The sequence below is a fragment of the Bemisia tabaci genome, chromosome 9 (genome assembly GCF_918797505.1).
Source record: "Bemisia tabaci chromosome 9, PGI_BMITA_v3".
Lineage (NCBI taxonomy): Eukaryota > Metazoa > Arthropoda > Insecta > Hemiptera > Aleyrodidae > Bemisia > Bemisia tabaci.
In genome coordinates this window covers 34788285-34806787 of record NC_092801.1, presented here as the reverse complement: position 1 = coordinate 34806787, position 18503 = coordinate 34788285, and the positions used below count along the sequence as shown (strand labels likewise).

The 18503-nt window shown below is 40.1% G+C and overlaps 1 protein-coding gene across 1 annotated transcript in view; it reads right to left on the bottom strand.

Moving 5' to 3' along the window:
• The window catches only part of LOC109036094 (fatty acyl-CoA reductase wat), an 81618-nt gene that overhangs the window by 23289 nt on the left and 39826 nt on the right, over positions 1-18503 (bottom strand). Inside the window, exon 4 of the mRNA XM_019050038.2 lies at positions 1527-1775. Within this exon, the coding sequence (XP_018905583.2) occupies positions 1527-1775 (249 nt within the window). The remainder of the gene's footprint in view (positions 1-1526; positions 1776-18503) is intronic.

Here is an 18503-nt window from a genome sequence, read left to right as displayed (position 1 = left end):
CATGAGCTCTGAGATCCGTGAGAGCACATGAATGACAAGGCTCATGTCCCGATGGATATTCCGTCCAATGGACCACTAGACAAGGTACGAATTTAAGTAATCTGGTACATGTTTCTTAACTAGAATTTCACGTAAAACACGATGCACACAACGAAAATTACCGAAATCAATTCTAACGAAGATATTAACGTTTTTATTTCACATTGGTTACGAGGAATTTGAACTGCCCGCTCACAAGAAACTCAAAGCTCTACGTGAGTCAAATCGCGTGCTACAACGGTTTCAGCAAGCTTCTCAATCGAGCGATGTTCATTTTCCACCATGTGTTGTTCAAACTATTGGTAATTTGCTATAGCTGAGCCAAAGTGTCAAGATTGAAGTTGAAGATTTTTACATCGCAGAGACTGTCATGATAAACATTTAGAGCGCGATGTGAATCACGTAGAGCATTGAGTTTTCATGAGCGGGTGGTTTGAATTCACGCATCAAGAATCATTAAATATCTTCGTCAGGAGTTGATTTTGGTAATTTTCGTTGTGCGTATCGTGTTCTACGTGAAATTTCGGTTGAGAAACATGTATCAGAATGCTGAAATTCGTACCTTGTCTAGTGGTCCATTTGGGGTAAAAGCCTTCTATACTGAGAAAATTTTTTGAGTGTAACACTAAAAATCCCTACGGCACCTTAAAAATGTCGAAAAGCACCTAAAAATGAGGGCTTTTTGGTTTCAAGCCTTCGCAGTTTAACCTTGCTTCCCACGTTTCTAACTGTATTTGTTGTATTACTATTGTAAATGCTAAGAGATGCCCGACGGAGGGATAATAATGTTGGTTTTATGTACGGAGAAACAGCCTTTGGTTTCATGTACGGGGAAACAGCCTAAGTTCAAAGCACCATGAAGGCCCTATTATTGAAACTATATTGGTCTGATCGGACGAGACATAACCCTGCCTCAACTGTGAATTATATCGCATTTCGATGTCTTCCGTCATTCCTTAAGGAGACCAAAGGATCCGTAAGGATTCCACTCCGCATTTATATCACTCGGGGTTTTCGGGCGCTATTCGTCACCTTTCAGCCAAAATATCTTAAGCGCCACGCGAAGTTTAAAAATTTCCGCCTTCATTTTATTTCTTAAAAATAAATTGTTAGTTGAATCTGTTTGAAAATTTCGCTGCATTTTATCGGCAGCACGAGAAAACTCAGAAAAATTTTCAGACAGATTCGTTGAACAATTTCTCTTTTAAAAAATAAAATGGCAGCATGGCGCTTGTAATACTTTGGCCGGAAGGTGACGATATATACTCCATGCATAGAGTGTCACTTAAAAATTGTCATAGGCCTTGTCCACTCATAGGAGCACAGTTTGGACGAATTAGTTCCGCGAACTGTGGGTTCCAAGAAGTGTTTATAGGTGAGTTAAAACTAGTTCCTCGAACAATTACCCGACATTCCGCAAACCGTGCTTGTGTGAAAAAAGCCTTAAGTGTGTATTATAGCTAATGAAGTTTAGGGTTTGGACGAACCTTGAGATTATCGAACTGTCTGGAGAGGGTGAGGAGGTCCCTGGTGGCTCGGATGTTGATGTTGACGGCGAAGCGCATCTTGGCGTCGAAGCGGACGGTGGCGGCCACGTGGAAGACGACGTTGATCTCCCGCTTCATGAGCTCCTGGTCCTTGCTCGAGACCCCGCACATCGGCAGCATGCAGTCCCCGGAGATGGCCGCCACCCGCTCCAGGTACGCCGGCACCTCTTTCTTCATTCGCTCGAATATCTGAAACACGAATCAATGCAGCCTCCGTCAAATTCCATTCGGGGGTGAAAAAAGTCGGACGTATTTCTGCCGAACGGAACCTGAAAACACGCAGTAACTCCAACGCACTGCCGCTAGAGAGCGGCTCTGGGCCGCTCATATCCAAGACATATATAAACTACTAGCCGTGTTCAGCTCGCTGTGCGAGCTGTTCCCTGGACCCCCAGTTCCTCGCTTCGCGATGAACTTGCAACTCGCTCTGCGAGCCGCCCCTCATAGCTATTAACTTTTAAAAGAACGAATTTATTTTTTTAACGAAGTATGGTGAATAGTGGCGAATATGTTATCTTTGTCCTCATCCACATTCAGCAGGCTTAGCATTTTAAGCCACGGCCGCCATCTTGGATTTTGAAATTTTGAAAATCTGACCGAAAATTCGAGTTTCCCGTTGAAAAATACCTCCGGATACCGCATCTCACGAAAATCGAGTGAATAGGAGCTACCATAGCTACAAATGGAGAAATGTCGCTGATCGATCATTCATGCCACACCACTGAGTGATTGCAACCAAGAGTGAATTTTCCTCATTCGTCGGTACTTTTACGCGAGGTTACGAGGTCGGACTGGGCATCGGGTGACAGAAAATAATTTTTCGATGGATTTCCTCAATATTTTTTCCCCGCTTTGCACGAGCATCTTCACCCGGAGCGATCACAACTCCGGAAATGTAGCTTGCGTCCTGCGCGAGTTCCGATCAGGTACACGTAAGCCGCTTTTGCACACAATTAGTCTCGCGAGCATGCAAATTTAAAGGAAAACATACGGCAGAAATGGTCATTGACTCAAATACTTTTTTTTCGCTGTGACTCGGGCACAAGGAAAAAGAAGCCTGCTTTTTGACGTTGACAGTAGCGGCTGTCGCACGAGTCGCGGAAATTACTACCGGTGCTCGAGTGGCGAGGCAAACAAATTATCGGATTTAAAAATGTGATTTATTTTAAGTTAGTGGGGCGTCATTGAGGAATTTGCTGCCGTCCTCAAGGAAAAAAGACGTATGAGCCTTAGATTAAAAAAAAAATCCTTAATCCTTAGAAAATTTCTCAGGATAAACCATTGATTTTTGAGAAAATCATGAATATTTCGCCTTAAAAATTTCAGAAACGTTAGATTGCATTGCGAATGACATTTCCTGATGAAAAATCTCAAGAAAAAAATACATCGGTTTGGTATGAAATTCCTACTTTTATCGGGAAAAAGTTGGAAACGTTCGAGTGTTTATACGGTTTTTTTCCTCGACACAGTATTACCGTGCCGAGTAAAAACGCCGCAAAAACATTCGAATGTTGCCGAATTTTCTCGCCAAAAATATTAAATTTTAAAAAAGTTATGAGTAATTTTCCTTGAAATTTACAGAGTTTTCAGCTCGAATTACGAAAATATCTTCCGAAAAATCGAAGAAGAAATATTCACAAATTTTCCTGAGAATTCATGATTTATTGAAGGAAATTTAGCAACGCTTGATGGTCTATACGGCGTTCTTGCATAGCAAAGCAGAGTAGTGAGCATGCATTTCGGTTAGAAGTAGTGACGTGCATTCGCACATTAGCTACTAGAATTTTTAAAGACTTTGCGGAAAGTATTTATTTTTTATTTCCTTTCAACTGACGCAATGAAGCTTTGGAATCTTGACTTAAGCGTGCCAGATCCAGGAATTTCATAAAATTTGGACGACATTAACATGACTACATCGAGAGTTGCCTGTTTTCTTCTTATGTTTTAATTATTTGCAAGATAATTCGACGAAACTCAGTCCTGATAATTTGTAAGTATATTATAATACTCGGATAGGAGGAGCTCGTAGAACGTTTCAAGGCATTTGGTTGCCTAGCTTTCACTAGAAAAAAAAACACATTGGATCTAGAGTCCAGACTCTTAAAAACATCAACAAGAAAAAGTACTCTTGATTCAATCAGAATCTAGCTTAAATCAAGAACCGAGCCTCTTAATTTAAGCGGATTTCGTTTTGATTTAAGCAAAAATCCGATTGAATCAAGAGTATTTTTTCTTGTCAATGTTTTCAAGAGTCTGGACTCTAGATCCAATGTTTTTTTTTTCCCGGTGTTCCTGTGACGAAATGGAAAATAAGCAGGAATTAGTCAACGGGAACTGATTGAGTCCAGTTTTGCTTAAATTCGTTCCTTTGTCGACGTGTTCTCTTGACTTTTGGCGACAGTTTTGTGACAATGAAAAATTAAATTAAAAACGATAGTTCCTGACCGGAAAATTTAGGAAGATTGATTAATTTGGACGGATATGTTGCATGCAGCAAGAATTTGCAACTTAACCACCTTCCTCTTTAGATATTTTGTGAGCGACATTATTGTGCAACTGATATATCTAAAATTAAAGTCAATAATAATCTCAAAAAAGCTCTCGAAGTTGAGGCCGTAACAGCGAGAAATTCTGAAATTCTGTCAAACTCTCATTCTCTTCTGTTCAGTACATTAGCAGAGTTGCCGTAGTTGCAGACTAAAAAATCAGAATTTCGACATTAAAAATCCTTAAGTAAAATGGCAATTCCAAAATTAATTCGCTCCTTATCTCTACTTGACGAGCTCCATTACGGTCTGGATTTTGAGAGGGCTTTTAGAGGTAGGGAGTTAATTTTAGAGAAAACCAGTGACATCATCATGTTTCTCGCGAAATGTTGCAAATGGCAAGGTAATTAAATTCCCAATAGCAGCGTTATGCAAGAATTCCATTCAAAAAAAGACGCCATGGACTTGAATTTTTCTCGAGTAGGTTAATTAATTGATTATTACTGCTTTATACTCAAGAAGCTGTTTCTTAGGATGATTCATCTGGGAAGAAAAACGTCTACATTCTTTAATTAAAATATTTACATGGGATTAGAAAATTTGAAAGGAACAAGTAGGAACTGACCAAACTTGAACAACTTTTAACTCGATTTTATTTTTTAAAATGTGGATAAGTCGTTTCCTACAGTGGTCCATTCGGATTGTCTCGTATTTATTATCCTCAGGCCACTTTTACTCGTTCGCGAATTCAAACTTCAAATTCAAACGCCTTAATTAAACCGCAAATATGTATGAAAATTCAACTCTTGAAATTCCGGATCTTCAAGGCTCGAGGTCTGTACGTACAAATGCGTCATGGTTTATTTTAAAAAATTATTTCAATTTAATGTCAATAATGAGCCTGGAGTAATGTCCTACGATAATATCTTTTTCGCATGATTCAAAAGTCGCTTATGATATTATTATTTTTCACTTAGTGCAAGAAATCTAGAACCAGCACATAATGGGACCGTACTTATGAAAAATTGGGCATTTTTTAGGAGCGTCTCGCAAATAATGGAAACGCTGTGTAATCTATATGTACATTTAAAACGTTACAGAGACTAAATGCATTATTTTTTCATTATTTCAAATGGGCTTTAGGAGGGGGGACTTAAAATGCGTGTAATTTAGCGCTACTCTACTAATTTAAAGTTCACAGAAACACGCTTCCATTGCTTATTTTCACCGACAATGATTCGGCCATGCCAAGAAAGAATGTCACATGAGCAAAATTAGACACTTTTCAAGTTTCTCGGCTAATGTATTCAATTTTGAGAATAATTGGAATAATTTTTCCTTGAAATTTTCAGTGAAACCATATTCAATTGCGTACACTAAAAAAACGAAATTAGGGCTGGGCCCTAGAATTGCTTCACCTCCACCGCCACAGGGGCAGGCCCTGCAGGGGTAAGGCCCAGTCCTACCTGGACAGAGTCTAGCTCTTACCAGGTAGGGCTGAATCCTGAAGCAGGTAGATTTGGGCTCTACGCGCGCCGGGCCTGCCCCTATGACGGTGGAGGTGAAGCAATTTTACCTACCCGGTTAGGGCTGGGACCTTCGGTGCAGGTACCAGCCCTAAACTCGTTTTTTCCGTGTAAGAAATCCTTCCAGTAAGTCAACGAAAAAAGTCCTCCAAGAAATTTGTGTTCTGGCGAGGGAAATTGAGTAATGTCAAAATGCTCAAACGGTTTTTTTCCATAGCACGGCAGAATAAAAGAATCACTTACAAGACCGATTACTGAAATTGATAGACGAAGCTACAGACAAAGAAAACGAGAGGGAAATAGGGGGATCCTATTGGTGGAAGCGAGTGGTTGCAATAAATAAAGGAGGTGCGGCGATAGACTAACTAACGGCAACCCGCGGGAGACGGGGAAACCCTTCAGGTAGTTCATCAATTTCTCCCTTAGTCTATAGGAACCATCCATTTCAACCAACAGGATCGCTCCATACTCCGGCTGCCTTTTTTGTCTATAAATTTTAACTATCAGCCCGTTCTTTCCCTCTTCCTGCTCAGACAGGGTATAAAAGATAATACGGAGAAATTTAGGGAATAATACTTTGAGTCCAAATGGAGTGGGAAACCTGCAATCAAAATAACCAACACTAACTTTCACGGTTTCCCAGAGGTATGGATTACATTTTGCAATAAGGAACCACAATTTCTGGCTCTCCCATAAAGGCACCTATCTGCATTATGCATATCTGCATAAATCCATGGCATGTATGTTGTTTCTAAAATGGGCCGGAAATTAAGGTTCCTCGATGCAAAATGTAATCCATATGATCTAGTCCAAGAGCCAAGATGAATACTCTTTCTGATGATAACGATATGAGGTAAATGTTGACGAGAAACAGGCGAATTGATGTTAACTACCGTCATAAAAATTTGAGGAGTCATTCATGAATCATTCACTTAATGCTAAATCTCGTTGGTAAATTCGCACTCCGAGCAAAATGGCATTTTTACAACCGATAATCAGGACTAAGAGCGGTAGTATTTCACGGTCTCGTCTTGATTTTTTTGTATCCTTGAGGATTCACCTCTCGGAGGCAGCTTCCGAAATAAACCGATGTCGAATGATCGGCCGCGCGCTTATGTAAGATTCATGAAGACTCGTTTTTTCCGCAGCAGAACAAGAACAGAATCAATTATGAAGAGAACTTCGGTTGCTATTAGAAATTTTGCGCAAAACAAGGAAAATAAGTAAAATATTTTAAAATCCCAAAACAGGTGACGGTTCAGAGGATGTTTGGAGTCTATCAATATTCCACACAGCCACTCTAGAAGAAAAGTTGAAGATAATCTAGTTGGTGCAGTTTACGACGGAAATTGATGTTTTGTTGTTTCATAATAACAAGTTGATTCTGTGCACCGTACACTGGGAAAAAAAAACAAGCAGTGAACTCCAACACAATGTGTTGATAAGGCGCGTCATTAACTCGCACATATCAACCCCTTTAGTTTTCATTTACAGAGATTTCAAAAAAGGCAAGCAGCACAACAAGAGAATTCACGATCCAACACTGCAAGGTCAACGACGCACCTTGACGAGACCGTGTATTGTGAATCTAGAAAGCTATTCGAACAAATTCAAGTTTTTTGATCTGCCTCAAGCAAAATCTTAGCAGATTCTTGAAGAAAAGTGCTACGGAAAAATTTAAGCGAAGAAAGGAAAAATTCTGTCTAACTCCTAGAAGATAAAGTCGATTTAAAGGTATTTTGGGGCTAAAATACCCAAATCACCGGTATTATAAATCCCGTTATATTATTGAAAAGAAATTGACTCGATATAAATGCAATTGCATTAAATATGTCTTGATTTTGTTATTTTAAACGTCTTTTCATGCAAAGAAGCTCAACCATGTCCATGCTTTATTCATTCATGAATTGAAAGTAAGCAATCTACATCCAGAAAATCTACCGATTTGACGTAAAAAATCGCAGAAACTTGATATACCAGGTCGATGCACCCACTCTTTGAATTTACCAATCAATTTAGTGAGTGCACGTATGTGAAAGTCAAAATGCTATAGTCATTTTGGGTGCATTCATTTTTCATGAAACAATTGTAAGTAATTTCAATCCCGAAAAACCATAAATTTTCCGTATAAAATCGAAAAAATCAAAATATGTCGACTCCCTGACGTGGAAATTAAATTCTACGTGTGAAAATACTTATGTATCGATATGCTGAACAGAATGCCCGCCTCTCCACGTAATTTACATACCGTTCCTATCTCATCCCAAAATTTTTCTCAGAGCTTTGTGTTACTATCAGCTTCCATTTAAACCCCGGTTTGATGGCCGAATCGGCTGCCCAAAAAGCAAGCCATTTTTGAAGGGCTCTATGAGAAATTCGTGATATTATCAGCTCTCAGAAAATGACCCCATGGGTAAAATTGCTGGTATAAATTTTCGAGTGCTTAAAATAATCGTATTCAAGAAACTAAGGCATTAAACTATGGAGTCAATTTCGTTTTATAATATAACGGGATTTACTTGTCTTCAGGTCAAAACTCATACAAGGAAGCCCCTTGCAAGAGGCTAATTTTTTGTAATTTCACTCAATTTTTTCTCCTTTTTATAATTGAATTGCTTGTCACATTCTGAGGTCAATCATATTAAATTGTAATTTATACATTTCTTTTTTCCCCCTTCATTTTATTTTTTGTTTGGAGAAGTTTTGTTGATTTCTTCGGATTTCGAATACTGTAACTTCTCTTCTATTTGACCGATTTTTATGAATGAGACCTCTTTTAATTTGTGTTTTAACGGAGAGTAAGGAAAAAATTGCTAAAAACTCGCGAAACAATTTTTTTGGAAAATTGGACGAATCCTAGCGTGACGGTGAAATGGTTAATGAAGCGTAAGTAATTGGGCGAGGGCGGCTGAGGATCCCGGCCTCGCTTGGCGACCGTCATTAGCTATTGTTCGTCGAGACGCCGACGCAGTGATCAGGAGCGTGGGGAAGAGAGGGCTAAGTGGATTCCTGTATGAGCCACGTTTAGCTAATGGTCTAATGAGTCTCGAAGCTCATCACAGATTGCACTTACACAGATTGCACTATCAGAGCACGGGTACCAACTTTTGAAAAGTATAACAGAGGTGTGGAGATCTGTCAAAGCAACGTTTTGAACAAAACGGAGGAGTTAAATTCTCATTCCGAGAGTGCCGACCTGCTCAGCCATCCTCGAATCAGTTCGCTTGATTCTGCTTATATATGCATATTTTAAATCAGCGCGTCGTACTCTTAGGCTTTTTTTAAGAAAACCAAGTAACGTAGACTCTTGGTATTCACTGCAAATAAACTAGCGAGCCCCAGAATGAGAAACAACTTTAAATCATAATTATTGACGGGTAAATAAACTTTTTACACGCTTTGGAAAATCTCAGAAGTTCGCGGTAGTCACTTTCCGGTAAGGAACTAAGGGACTCGATTATTGTATCGAGCAGGGTTCGAAACGATCGCTAAGGCGGTATACTACGTATACGCGCCAAAACGTTGGATCTAGAGTCCAGAATCTTAAAAACATCGACAAGAAAAAGTACTCTAAAGTACGCATGAGTCTGGACTATAGATCCAATGTGTTCTTTTTTTCCAGTGTTCCGCCTTTACTATTTATCTATTTTTTCGATTTCCACTAAAATTGGTGTTATCACGGAGGTGTGCAGAACGTGCCCGATTTGTAGGACGCGAGTGGATAGTCTGACGTGCTAAGTAAGAACGCATTATGAGCCATCAGGCGTTGCCGTATTCTATAATTCACGAAATTTTAAGAAAATTTGTGAATTTTTATCCTCCAATTGTAAAAAGGATTCCGTTTGTAGTTTGATCTAGAAAGTCTGAAAATATCAAGGAGAAATATTTACAACTATCTTCAAAAATAAATATTTTCGAAGGTGAAATTTGGCAACATTCGAATGCTTATACGGCGTTTTCACTTGGCACGGCAGTAGTGTACACCTAGAAACACGGTGATGTGCAATTCAGCAGGCGCCGTGTAGGCAATTTGCACATCGGATCGTAGGTGAAACGGTGTAGCGTTTGAAGTATCTACACGATGTTGAAGGCGCTATGTCGGGTACGCGCTTTGGATTGCCCGTGGTAATCCGATTCGCGGCGTCGTCAGTGGATTGAAAGTGCATCCTTTTATCTGAAATCTCTGGAAGTGCTTTGAATTTTATGAAAAATCATTTTCCATAAATGTATGAACTACAGCTGCCACACTAATTCTTGTGCATATAACTGCAGCTGCGCTTATTTGATTTGAATCAATGAGTTCGAAAACACACCAACTTGGGAAAAAAAAATGTTAAGGAAACACCTAAAACTGCTGCGCAGCGGGCGAAGAAGTTAGTTTAAGAACAACCTCTTTGGTGCCAAAGGACAAGTACTTAGAGACTTTATAAAGCACCAAGTTGAAATCGATACACCATATTTGATGACAGAGAATTAAGCGTTTACAAATTTCCGAGTTGGTGTGTTTTCGTTCCCACCGACTTTCAGATACTGATTTTTCATATAGTCTGCCCAGAATCTATATAATTTATATTTTTCGACCTGAATAACGCTTGAATATTTCTATAACTTGTCGGTACAAGGTATACTGAACCGAAAAAAGAAAACCGCAAAATTGGATGGCCACCCGTTTCCCTTGGAATGGCCAAAAATTGGTATTTTTAATGAAATACTTCGATTTTTCCCTTTTCCCGTCGCTGTTTCGAGTACTTCCGATTGCAATTTCGAAATTTCCTTTTGCGTGCATCTTTGCTTCTATCCATAAATGTTACTAAACCGTAAAATAGTGAAAAAAACCCGAGTTGGTGTGTTTTCGAACTCACAATTCAATTCTTCACAATTCTTCTGATTCAATTCAGCAGGCGCAGTGTAGGCAATTTGCACATCGGATCGTAGGTGAAACGGTGTAGCGTTTCAAGTATCTACACGATGTTGAAGGCGCTATGTCGGGTGCGCGCTATGGATTGCCTGTGGTAATCCGATTCGCGGCGTCAGTGGATTGAAAGTGCATCAATTTAGCTGAAATCTCCGAAAGTGCTTTGAATTTTATGAAAAATTTATGAACTACAGCTGCCACACTAATTTTTGAGCATATAACGGCAGCTGCGCTTAATTTATTTGTCAAAAGTAACTCGTGGAAATTTTGCTGCTGAAATCACTTTAACCGCAGTGTGATAGGGCAATTTGCAGTGTACTGCAGAAAACGGACACACTGAGGAACTTTCTGCACCTATAGTGAAAGGCACCAAGAATATCGTTTCTCAGCACCAACCGGGTTAGATGGTCCGAAATTAGTATGTGTTGTTACAGCAGATGCAGGACAATACCCATTCTCTATTTGTCTGAAGCGCAGAGCGTTGTGAGGAGGTAAGGAAGAGCCTTGCTCAAAGAATTACGCGCTGATAATGAGTTTCATTCCTTTGGTTTTCAAAGTTTTTCGGGGTTTAGTCTGAAGTCAACGGTTTTGATAAATCTGTGCTGACAAGAAAAAAATTACAACTGGAATATGCCACTATGCTGTTACTTATTAACTGTGCGTACTACACGGAATCACAACCGTAGGACAGAATCCCAGAATGACACTGTCTAGATTTTGGGCAAGTACAAACCCTGCACGAGTAATTAAACATTTAACTGGATAGGGCTGATAAACGGTTGAAATCAAGGAGTGATATTCAGTGCCGGAGCGTATTTGACGTTAAAAAACCGTGATTCAACAGCGATAAGAATGTGAAGTGAAATTAGCACCATAAAAGCATGTGACACTCCGTAAAAAGAGTAGATTCAGTTCCATAATACGTTGTTTCTCTCAAGAAAGAATGTAACTACATTTCAATGTTGCCAGAGTTTTCAGCAAAAAATGTCATTTTAACCGGGAGAATTTGGAGGATTTAGTTTTTTGAATCTCACTCTAAAATTTTCAACAGTGTACCCGCATTCAAAATTAAGTTCTTGCTATTTTTGACCTAGCAGCTCACTAAGTTATGGTCCAAAAACCGGATTTTCCCGTGTAACCAAACCCTTGCACGCACAGTAAAACCCCGAATATTCTGTGCTCTTCCTTGACTTGGCAATTCGCCGTTTCCCTCGCGAAAGAACGTAAATTCATTTCAATGTTGCCAAATTTCCCGTCGTTTATTGCATATGAACATGGGGAATCTTAGGCATTTTCAACTGCTAATTTTACCGATTTTTCTCCACATTTCATGCAAAAATCAGACATCTTTTTGATGCAAATTGGACAGGTACATTTTCATTCGCAGAGGGCGCCCAATGAAAGGATGGAGGGAAAGGATTGAAGTGGAAATGTTAAGGTGCTCAATCCCCCAAGATTTGTGGTTTGAAAGAGAGCAGTGGAGGTTAGGGGTCGTAGAGCGCGAGGGAGTGGTGTAAAGCGACTTATATGTATGTATGTATGTACATGTTCATAAAATAAAGTAAATGTTTGAGTCAATCTGGCAACCTTGGAATGGAGTTACGTTCCTTCGTCCGGAAGACGACGAATTGACATCTCCAGAGGTGTTTATATTCCATTGCAAGCATCGGTATTTGAGCCTGAACATGATGAGTTAAGACGTCGAGACCGGTCTCCGAGAGAGATGAACGTGTCCGAGGGTCACGATGACGTGGCAAGTTCATCTCGAGGGCTTCTCCTCCAGCCTAATGTAAATATGAACTCAGAATCGTGCAGTGGCGTGGCGTGAATTGCGATACATCGATTGTTATGCCATTTAAACCTATGGTAAAGAATCTATCATTAAGGTGTTCGCTGTGGACACCCTGTTTATCGATCCCTTTCCATAGGTTTAAATGGCATAACAATCGATACATCGCATTTCACGCCACGCCACTGGAATCGTGAGTGCCCGCTTAGCTTAACCATCAATTAGATGTATTAATACTTAAAGGACACCTTATGTGCTATTCGTTTCCCTATGCAGATAGGCGCTTTTATAACTGACCCTCAAATGGACGTAGTTCTACCAAACAGACCTATGTGGAAGTGAGAAATATGGGGTGTGCTCGTTAGTCTCTGGCCGTAAGAGTGAATGAGAATAATAAAGCGCCAGTGACGTCAGCGGCAATGAAAAAGCGGGGTGAGACGTCGACGTCGTCGTCGGGGCTCTTTAACTCATGAGCCCTGTCCACAAGGCTCTCTTGCCATGCCCGCGGCTCATGAGTTCCGCACTCAGCTGCACATAGGTCTCTTTGATAGAATGCAATATCCCGCTTTGCCAATTCTTCAAAAGGAACCACGCCCACTTTTACATTGCTTCTTATCCAGATTCCTAGAGCACACCCCACATTTCTCATCGCCACATAGGTCTGTTTGGTAGAAATACGTCCAAATAGTGGTTATTTAGTGCAGAAAATAGTCCAAATGGGACGAATGAACAAGAAAGAAGTTAGGTCACATTTTGGGGTGAAACGAGTTGGGGGGGGGGGGGGCAGGGGGTTGCGCAACAGCAGTTGCATATCTTCTTTTCTCTGTTTTATCTTGAAATAACTTATTTAGAACTTGGCCCGGAGAAATTTCAAAAAAAATGTCAAGCATATTTTATCGGTTCCTCAAGACATCGTTACCTCCCGACCAAAGCATCACGAGCGTCATGCCACGTTTCAAAATTTCCGCCACCACTTTTTTTTTACAGAGAAATTATTCTACAAAGCTGTCCGAAAACACTGAATTTCCTTTGTGCTGCCGATAAAATTCAGTGAAATTTTCAAACAGATTCAACCGACAATTTCTCTGTAAAAAAAAAAAATAAATAAGAAGGCGGCGGAAATTTTGAAACGTTGCATGGCGTTTGTAATAATTTGGCCGGAAGATGACGAAATTAAGACCTCAAAGAGGCCTTAAACGTGTTTTCTTTTACTTGTTGTAGGTATTCGTTCAGCTGAAGGCTGTGCAGGCAGAAATAGCATTTAGGAGAACGAAATTAGTGACAATAGGATTGGAAACACCCATCTAGTTCTTATCTACGAGAAGACCTAAGTTATTTTTTTGGGGGTTTCCCCCTTGAAAATCCTGACATTGATAGTTTCTAAGGCCTCACTGTTGTTTACGTCGGCTACAGTGAAAGAAGGAGAATTTATGGAAAATGGCAACTCTGGTTGCGAGTGTCATAAAATAGCGCATTCTCTGATGAAAGACTCATACTCATAATCGGCCTTAACGGAATCTTCCATTTGGTTCTGAAACATGTCCAAGTGCGATCAAAAGAGAAGAGAAGAGGAAAATCACCATACTTGATACCGCGTCGATATGAAATAAAAATCCGATCGTCATGGATTCTAATGCTGATTACTTCTAATTCCACGTGGATAAGAAGATGAACCCAGCGGACTGGTTTTAAATTTGCAACACGCTTTATTAACTTTTTTCGCAGAGGATGTAATGATTCATGTAATGGCGATTTCTCGAGGTCGCATGAGGTTCAATTGGACTGCATTTTGCAATTTGGACCTATAAATTCCGGCCCGGTTTAAAAACAACGTATGTGCCATTAGTTTCCCTTTGCACATAAGTGTTTTTTCAGATGAGCCAGAATTTATAGGTCCAAATTGCAAAATGCAGTCCAATTGGTCTCTCAAGGTGGATAAGATGTAGGTATACAATCAAAATTTGCAGAAAAAAACCACACAATTTTCAGCCGGGCGAATTAAATGATCTAAGCGTCATTAAGGATCATACGGATGTATTTCTGTTAAACGGAACTAAGCGCCAATTTCAGTTCCTTTTGAGGATTTTAGAATTCTGGATAATTCTGTCAAACGGAACTGAGCGCCATGAGAAGCATTGCGAGCATTTAGGACGGAATGAGCTCAGCGATCCGTATAGCACCCGCCGATCCAACCCGCTTTCCCCTTCTTCCTCCATGTCGCTTAGTTCCGTTCGGCAGAAATACGTCCTACGACTATCTGCATCAGTACTTTCGTGGAAATACATACGTATAAAAGTAAAGGGCTAGTGCACCGAAAAAAGTGATGCTGATTTAACATTCTGGATGAAAAAAGTTCACAAAACGCTGAATTAACTGCTACAGCAGTTACTTTAGCAATGTCAAGATGTAAAAATAACTGCAGTGGCGGTTGATTCAGCGTTTTGTGAGTTCTCGCACACTTTTACACATCCAGAATGTTAAATCAGCATCACTTTTTTCTTTGGTGTACATGCTAAAATAGGGTCCCGTGGCCGCAACGTAAGGAACTTCAAACATTAAAACAGAGCGAGTTCGTACGGGTAACACTTCACGGACTTCACCGTTGACTGCGCTTGCTCTGACATCACTCTTATCGCACTAAACTGACAATGATCATGACTGACGCCGTCGTTATCAAAATGAGTCTTGGTCTTATTTTACACTGACTTCAGTGTTTTTTTGCGTTGACCTCAGTGTAAGATCTGGGCCCTAGCTACCTGCAAACGTATTGTAGGGAAAAAGGCCCTATCTGCCCTGAATCACCATTTCGGTTGATGATGTCTCGTGTAATTTGCATCAGGACTTAATTGTGGGATTATCCAAAATGAACATTTAATATGACTAATAATCTATATCTAGCCTTGAAATAGACATGTGCTTCTTTCAAAGGCTAAGTACATAGATAGCTCCACAGTATTATAACGTCCTAATTATCTTTCATCTAATGGTCGTTCTTCAAATTTGCAGTAAATTTGGTTGTTTTCTCAAGGTGGATTAAGATAGATTCTCAAAGCGCAAAAAACTACGCGATATTAGGCCGGAGGAATGACTCGTAAAATTAGCCACACTCATCGTTAGGTCAGGTCAACTTATTTTGGGCCACGTTCATATTCATTTGATCCGATGCGATTTAATGAAGACTAGGGTACTTCTCGTTACAGGGACTGTGTTGACACTCCGGAATATATTTCTGATTGACTGAGTCAACTTAGGATATAAAACGGACAGCGATAAGCAAAAAAAAAACCAAGCCTCATTCACTATAGTCAAATTTAATCGGGCACCTTAATTTTTTACAAGAGAACGACTATTCGGAATTTTTTGAAAATTTCAAGAAATTTGCTTTGCAATATGCGGAAAATACACTGAAATTTGCACAGAAATCCGCACAACCGTATCAGTGTATAACATTAAAGTGCCCAATTAAATTTGGCAATAGCTGATGTGGCTTCGTACCTTTCTGCTTAACGCAGTCCAAAAGTTAGACCCTGTAAATAGGTGTAAGTAAAAGAGACTAACTTTTCTTTATTATTGTTCACCTACAGTACAGTGAATTTTCTTGACGTAATTGATTAATTGAGAAACTAAAACTTTTTTCTGATGCGTCCTCGTGTGAAATAATCTTAGGAGTATTGCGACCTGAGCTTGTACGACGAGGGTTAACAGATTCCGAAAGGACTGATCATCAAAAATAAACGGCCCTTTATTAAGTGAAAAATTTCCATTCACTCGCTAGTAACTAGACCACAAACCGTAGTGTGGGTCAGTTTTCAAGCTTCGACCTCGACTAGTGGGGTCAAGTTCACGGGCGCATTGAATAAAATTTATTGATGCACGCGTAGACGAGACGACATCGAAAAAAAACTGTAAAAAACAACTCTGACGCAGGAAAAAACGGGTTTTAAAACTCCGTTTGACTCACAGAAAAACTTCATGCCTGCACTTTTTGCTAGATCGGTTTGGATCACCTATCTAGCGCAGTCACGTGAGGCTAAGGAAACCGTTGCGCTGACCTACTCAGACTATTTCCGATGCATTCAAGACCGATGTGTTCTACATTTTTGAATACGGCGACAAGAGGCGAATTTTCGCGAGTGGATTTCGTTGACTTTTTCGACCAAATCATAATGGAGAAGGTTTTTATTTTTTTTTAAAACTTAATCCGCTAGTTTGTTGAGTTCAGGAGCAACCGGTGTTTGAACCAAATCAAAAATTTCTCGACCCACCGCCGGAAGTAGGTCGAAAACTGAATGGGAGTAAACGGTTTCACCGGCAACCTAAAAGGGCAACTAATTTTTCCGAAATGGCGATGTTCCTCGCAAGAAAAAAAAAACAACCGCGGTGAGGTGATGATGATGAAGTAAAGTGTAAAAAGTGCACATTCTTCTTTCATCTTCTTTTCAACCCAATCCACTAGTTTGTTGAGCTCAGCAGCACAGCAAACAGTGAATGAACCAAATCAAAAATTTCTCGACCTACTTCCGAAGGTAGGCCGAAAAATGAATGGGAGTAAAAGGTTTCTAGTTGGTGCAGTACACGAAGGAAATTGGTGTTTTGTTGTTTCATAATAACAAGATTATTCTGTGCACCGTACCGCCTTTAATATTTATCTATTTTTTCGATTTCCAATAAAATTGGTGTTATCACGGAGGCGTGCAGAACGTGCCCGATTTGTAGGACGCGGGTGGATAGTCTGACGTGCTAAGTGAGAACGTAGTATGAGCCGGGCGTTTCCGTATTCTATATTTCACTAAATTTTAAGAAAATGTGTGAATTTTTATCCTCCAATTGTAAAAAAGATTACGTTCGTAATTTGATCTAGAAAGTCTGAAAATATCAAGGGAAAATGTTCACAACTATCTTCAAAAATAAATATTTTCAAAGGAGAAATTCGGCAACATTGGAATGCTTATACGGCGTTTTCACTTAGCACGGCAGAAGTGTACACCTGGAAATACGGTGGTGCACAATTCAGCAGGCGCAGTGTAGGCAATTTGCACATCGGATCGTAGGTGAAACGGCGTAGCGTTTGAAGTATCTACACGATGTTGAAGGCGCTATGTCGGGTGCGCGCTTTGGATTGCCCGTGGTAATCCGTTTCGCGGCGTCATGTCAGTGGATTGAAAGTGCATCACTTTAGCTGAAATCTCCGATAGTGCTTTGAATTTTATGAAAAATGTATGAACTACAGCTGCCACACTAATTCTTGTGCATATAACTGCAGCTGCGCTTATTTTATTTGTCAAAGGTACCTCGATCGATTCAGCAGGTGCAGTGTAGGCAATTTGCACACCGGATCGTATGTGTAAAGGTGTAGCGTTTGAAGTATCTACACGATGTTGAAGGCGCTATGTCGGGTGCGCGCTTTGGATTTCCCGTGGTTGGTTCCAACCCTGATTGGTCCGAATTTCAACGGTGATGCAACAGTCATCTATCCAAAAATTAACCGAATCCAGTCTGCCTACGAACGTCTACGTTCTTATTTGCTATCAAGAATTCTTTTACCGTGATTCAGCCTGAATTCCTCTCGGAAGATAAAGGGGAAAGGCATGAGTTAAAGCAAAAAAGTGGCTTAAATTAAGCATAATCATCAATGACATTTTACTCAATGAAAACTATTTCTCATCGACTTTCAATTCATTTTTATTCTTCTTTTCTTTCCAGTGTCCGGTTATGTGCACAAGAAGAGTATAATTTTCCCGTATACGGACGCTAACCAGTGGCGTGGCGTGAATGATCGATTATCGATATTTTCCCCATTTAAAGCTATGGTAAAGAATCGATTATTAAGGTGTTCGTTGCAAACACCCTGTTTATCGATCTATTTACATAGGTTTAAAGTGCAGATCAATCGATATATCGCAAAGTACGCCACGCTACTGATGCTAACTTTTGTGCTCCTTGCCTTTAGACCGTTTAATCTAAAGGCGGGAAGAATCGGGTGATCGGAATACATCAATACATCGTAAGTAGCGCGATTCGAATCTACATTTTAAATGTTCGAAAATATGCGCATTGATGAGCGCCAGACGGGCATCCGGCACGGGAAGTCGGAGCGACGAAATAAAAATTCAAATTAGACTTTATCAATTACCCGTTTTCCAGGGTCAGATCAACTCGCTACTCCTCCGCAATCACGTACACACTTTCCATCCGAGCTCG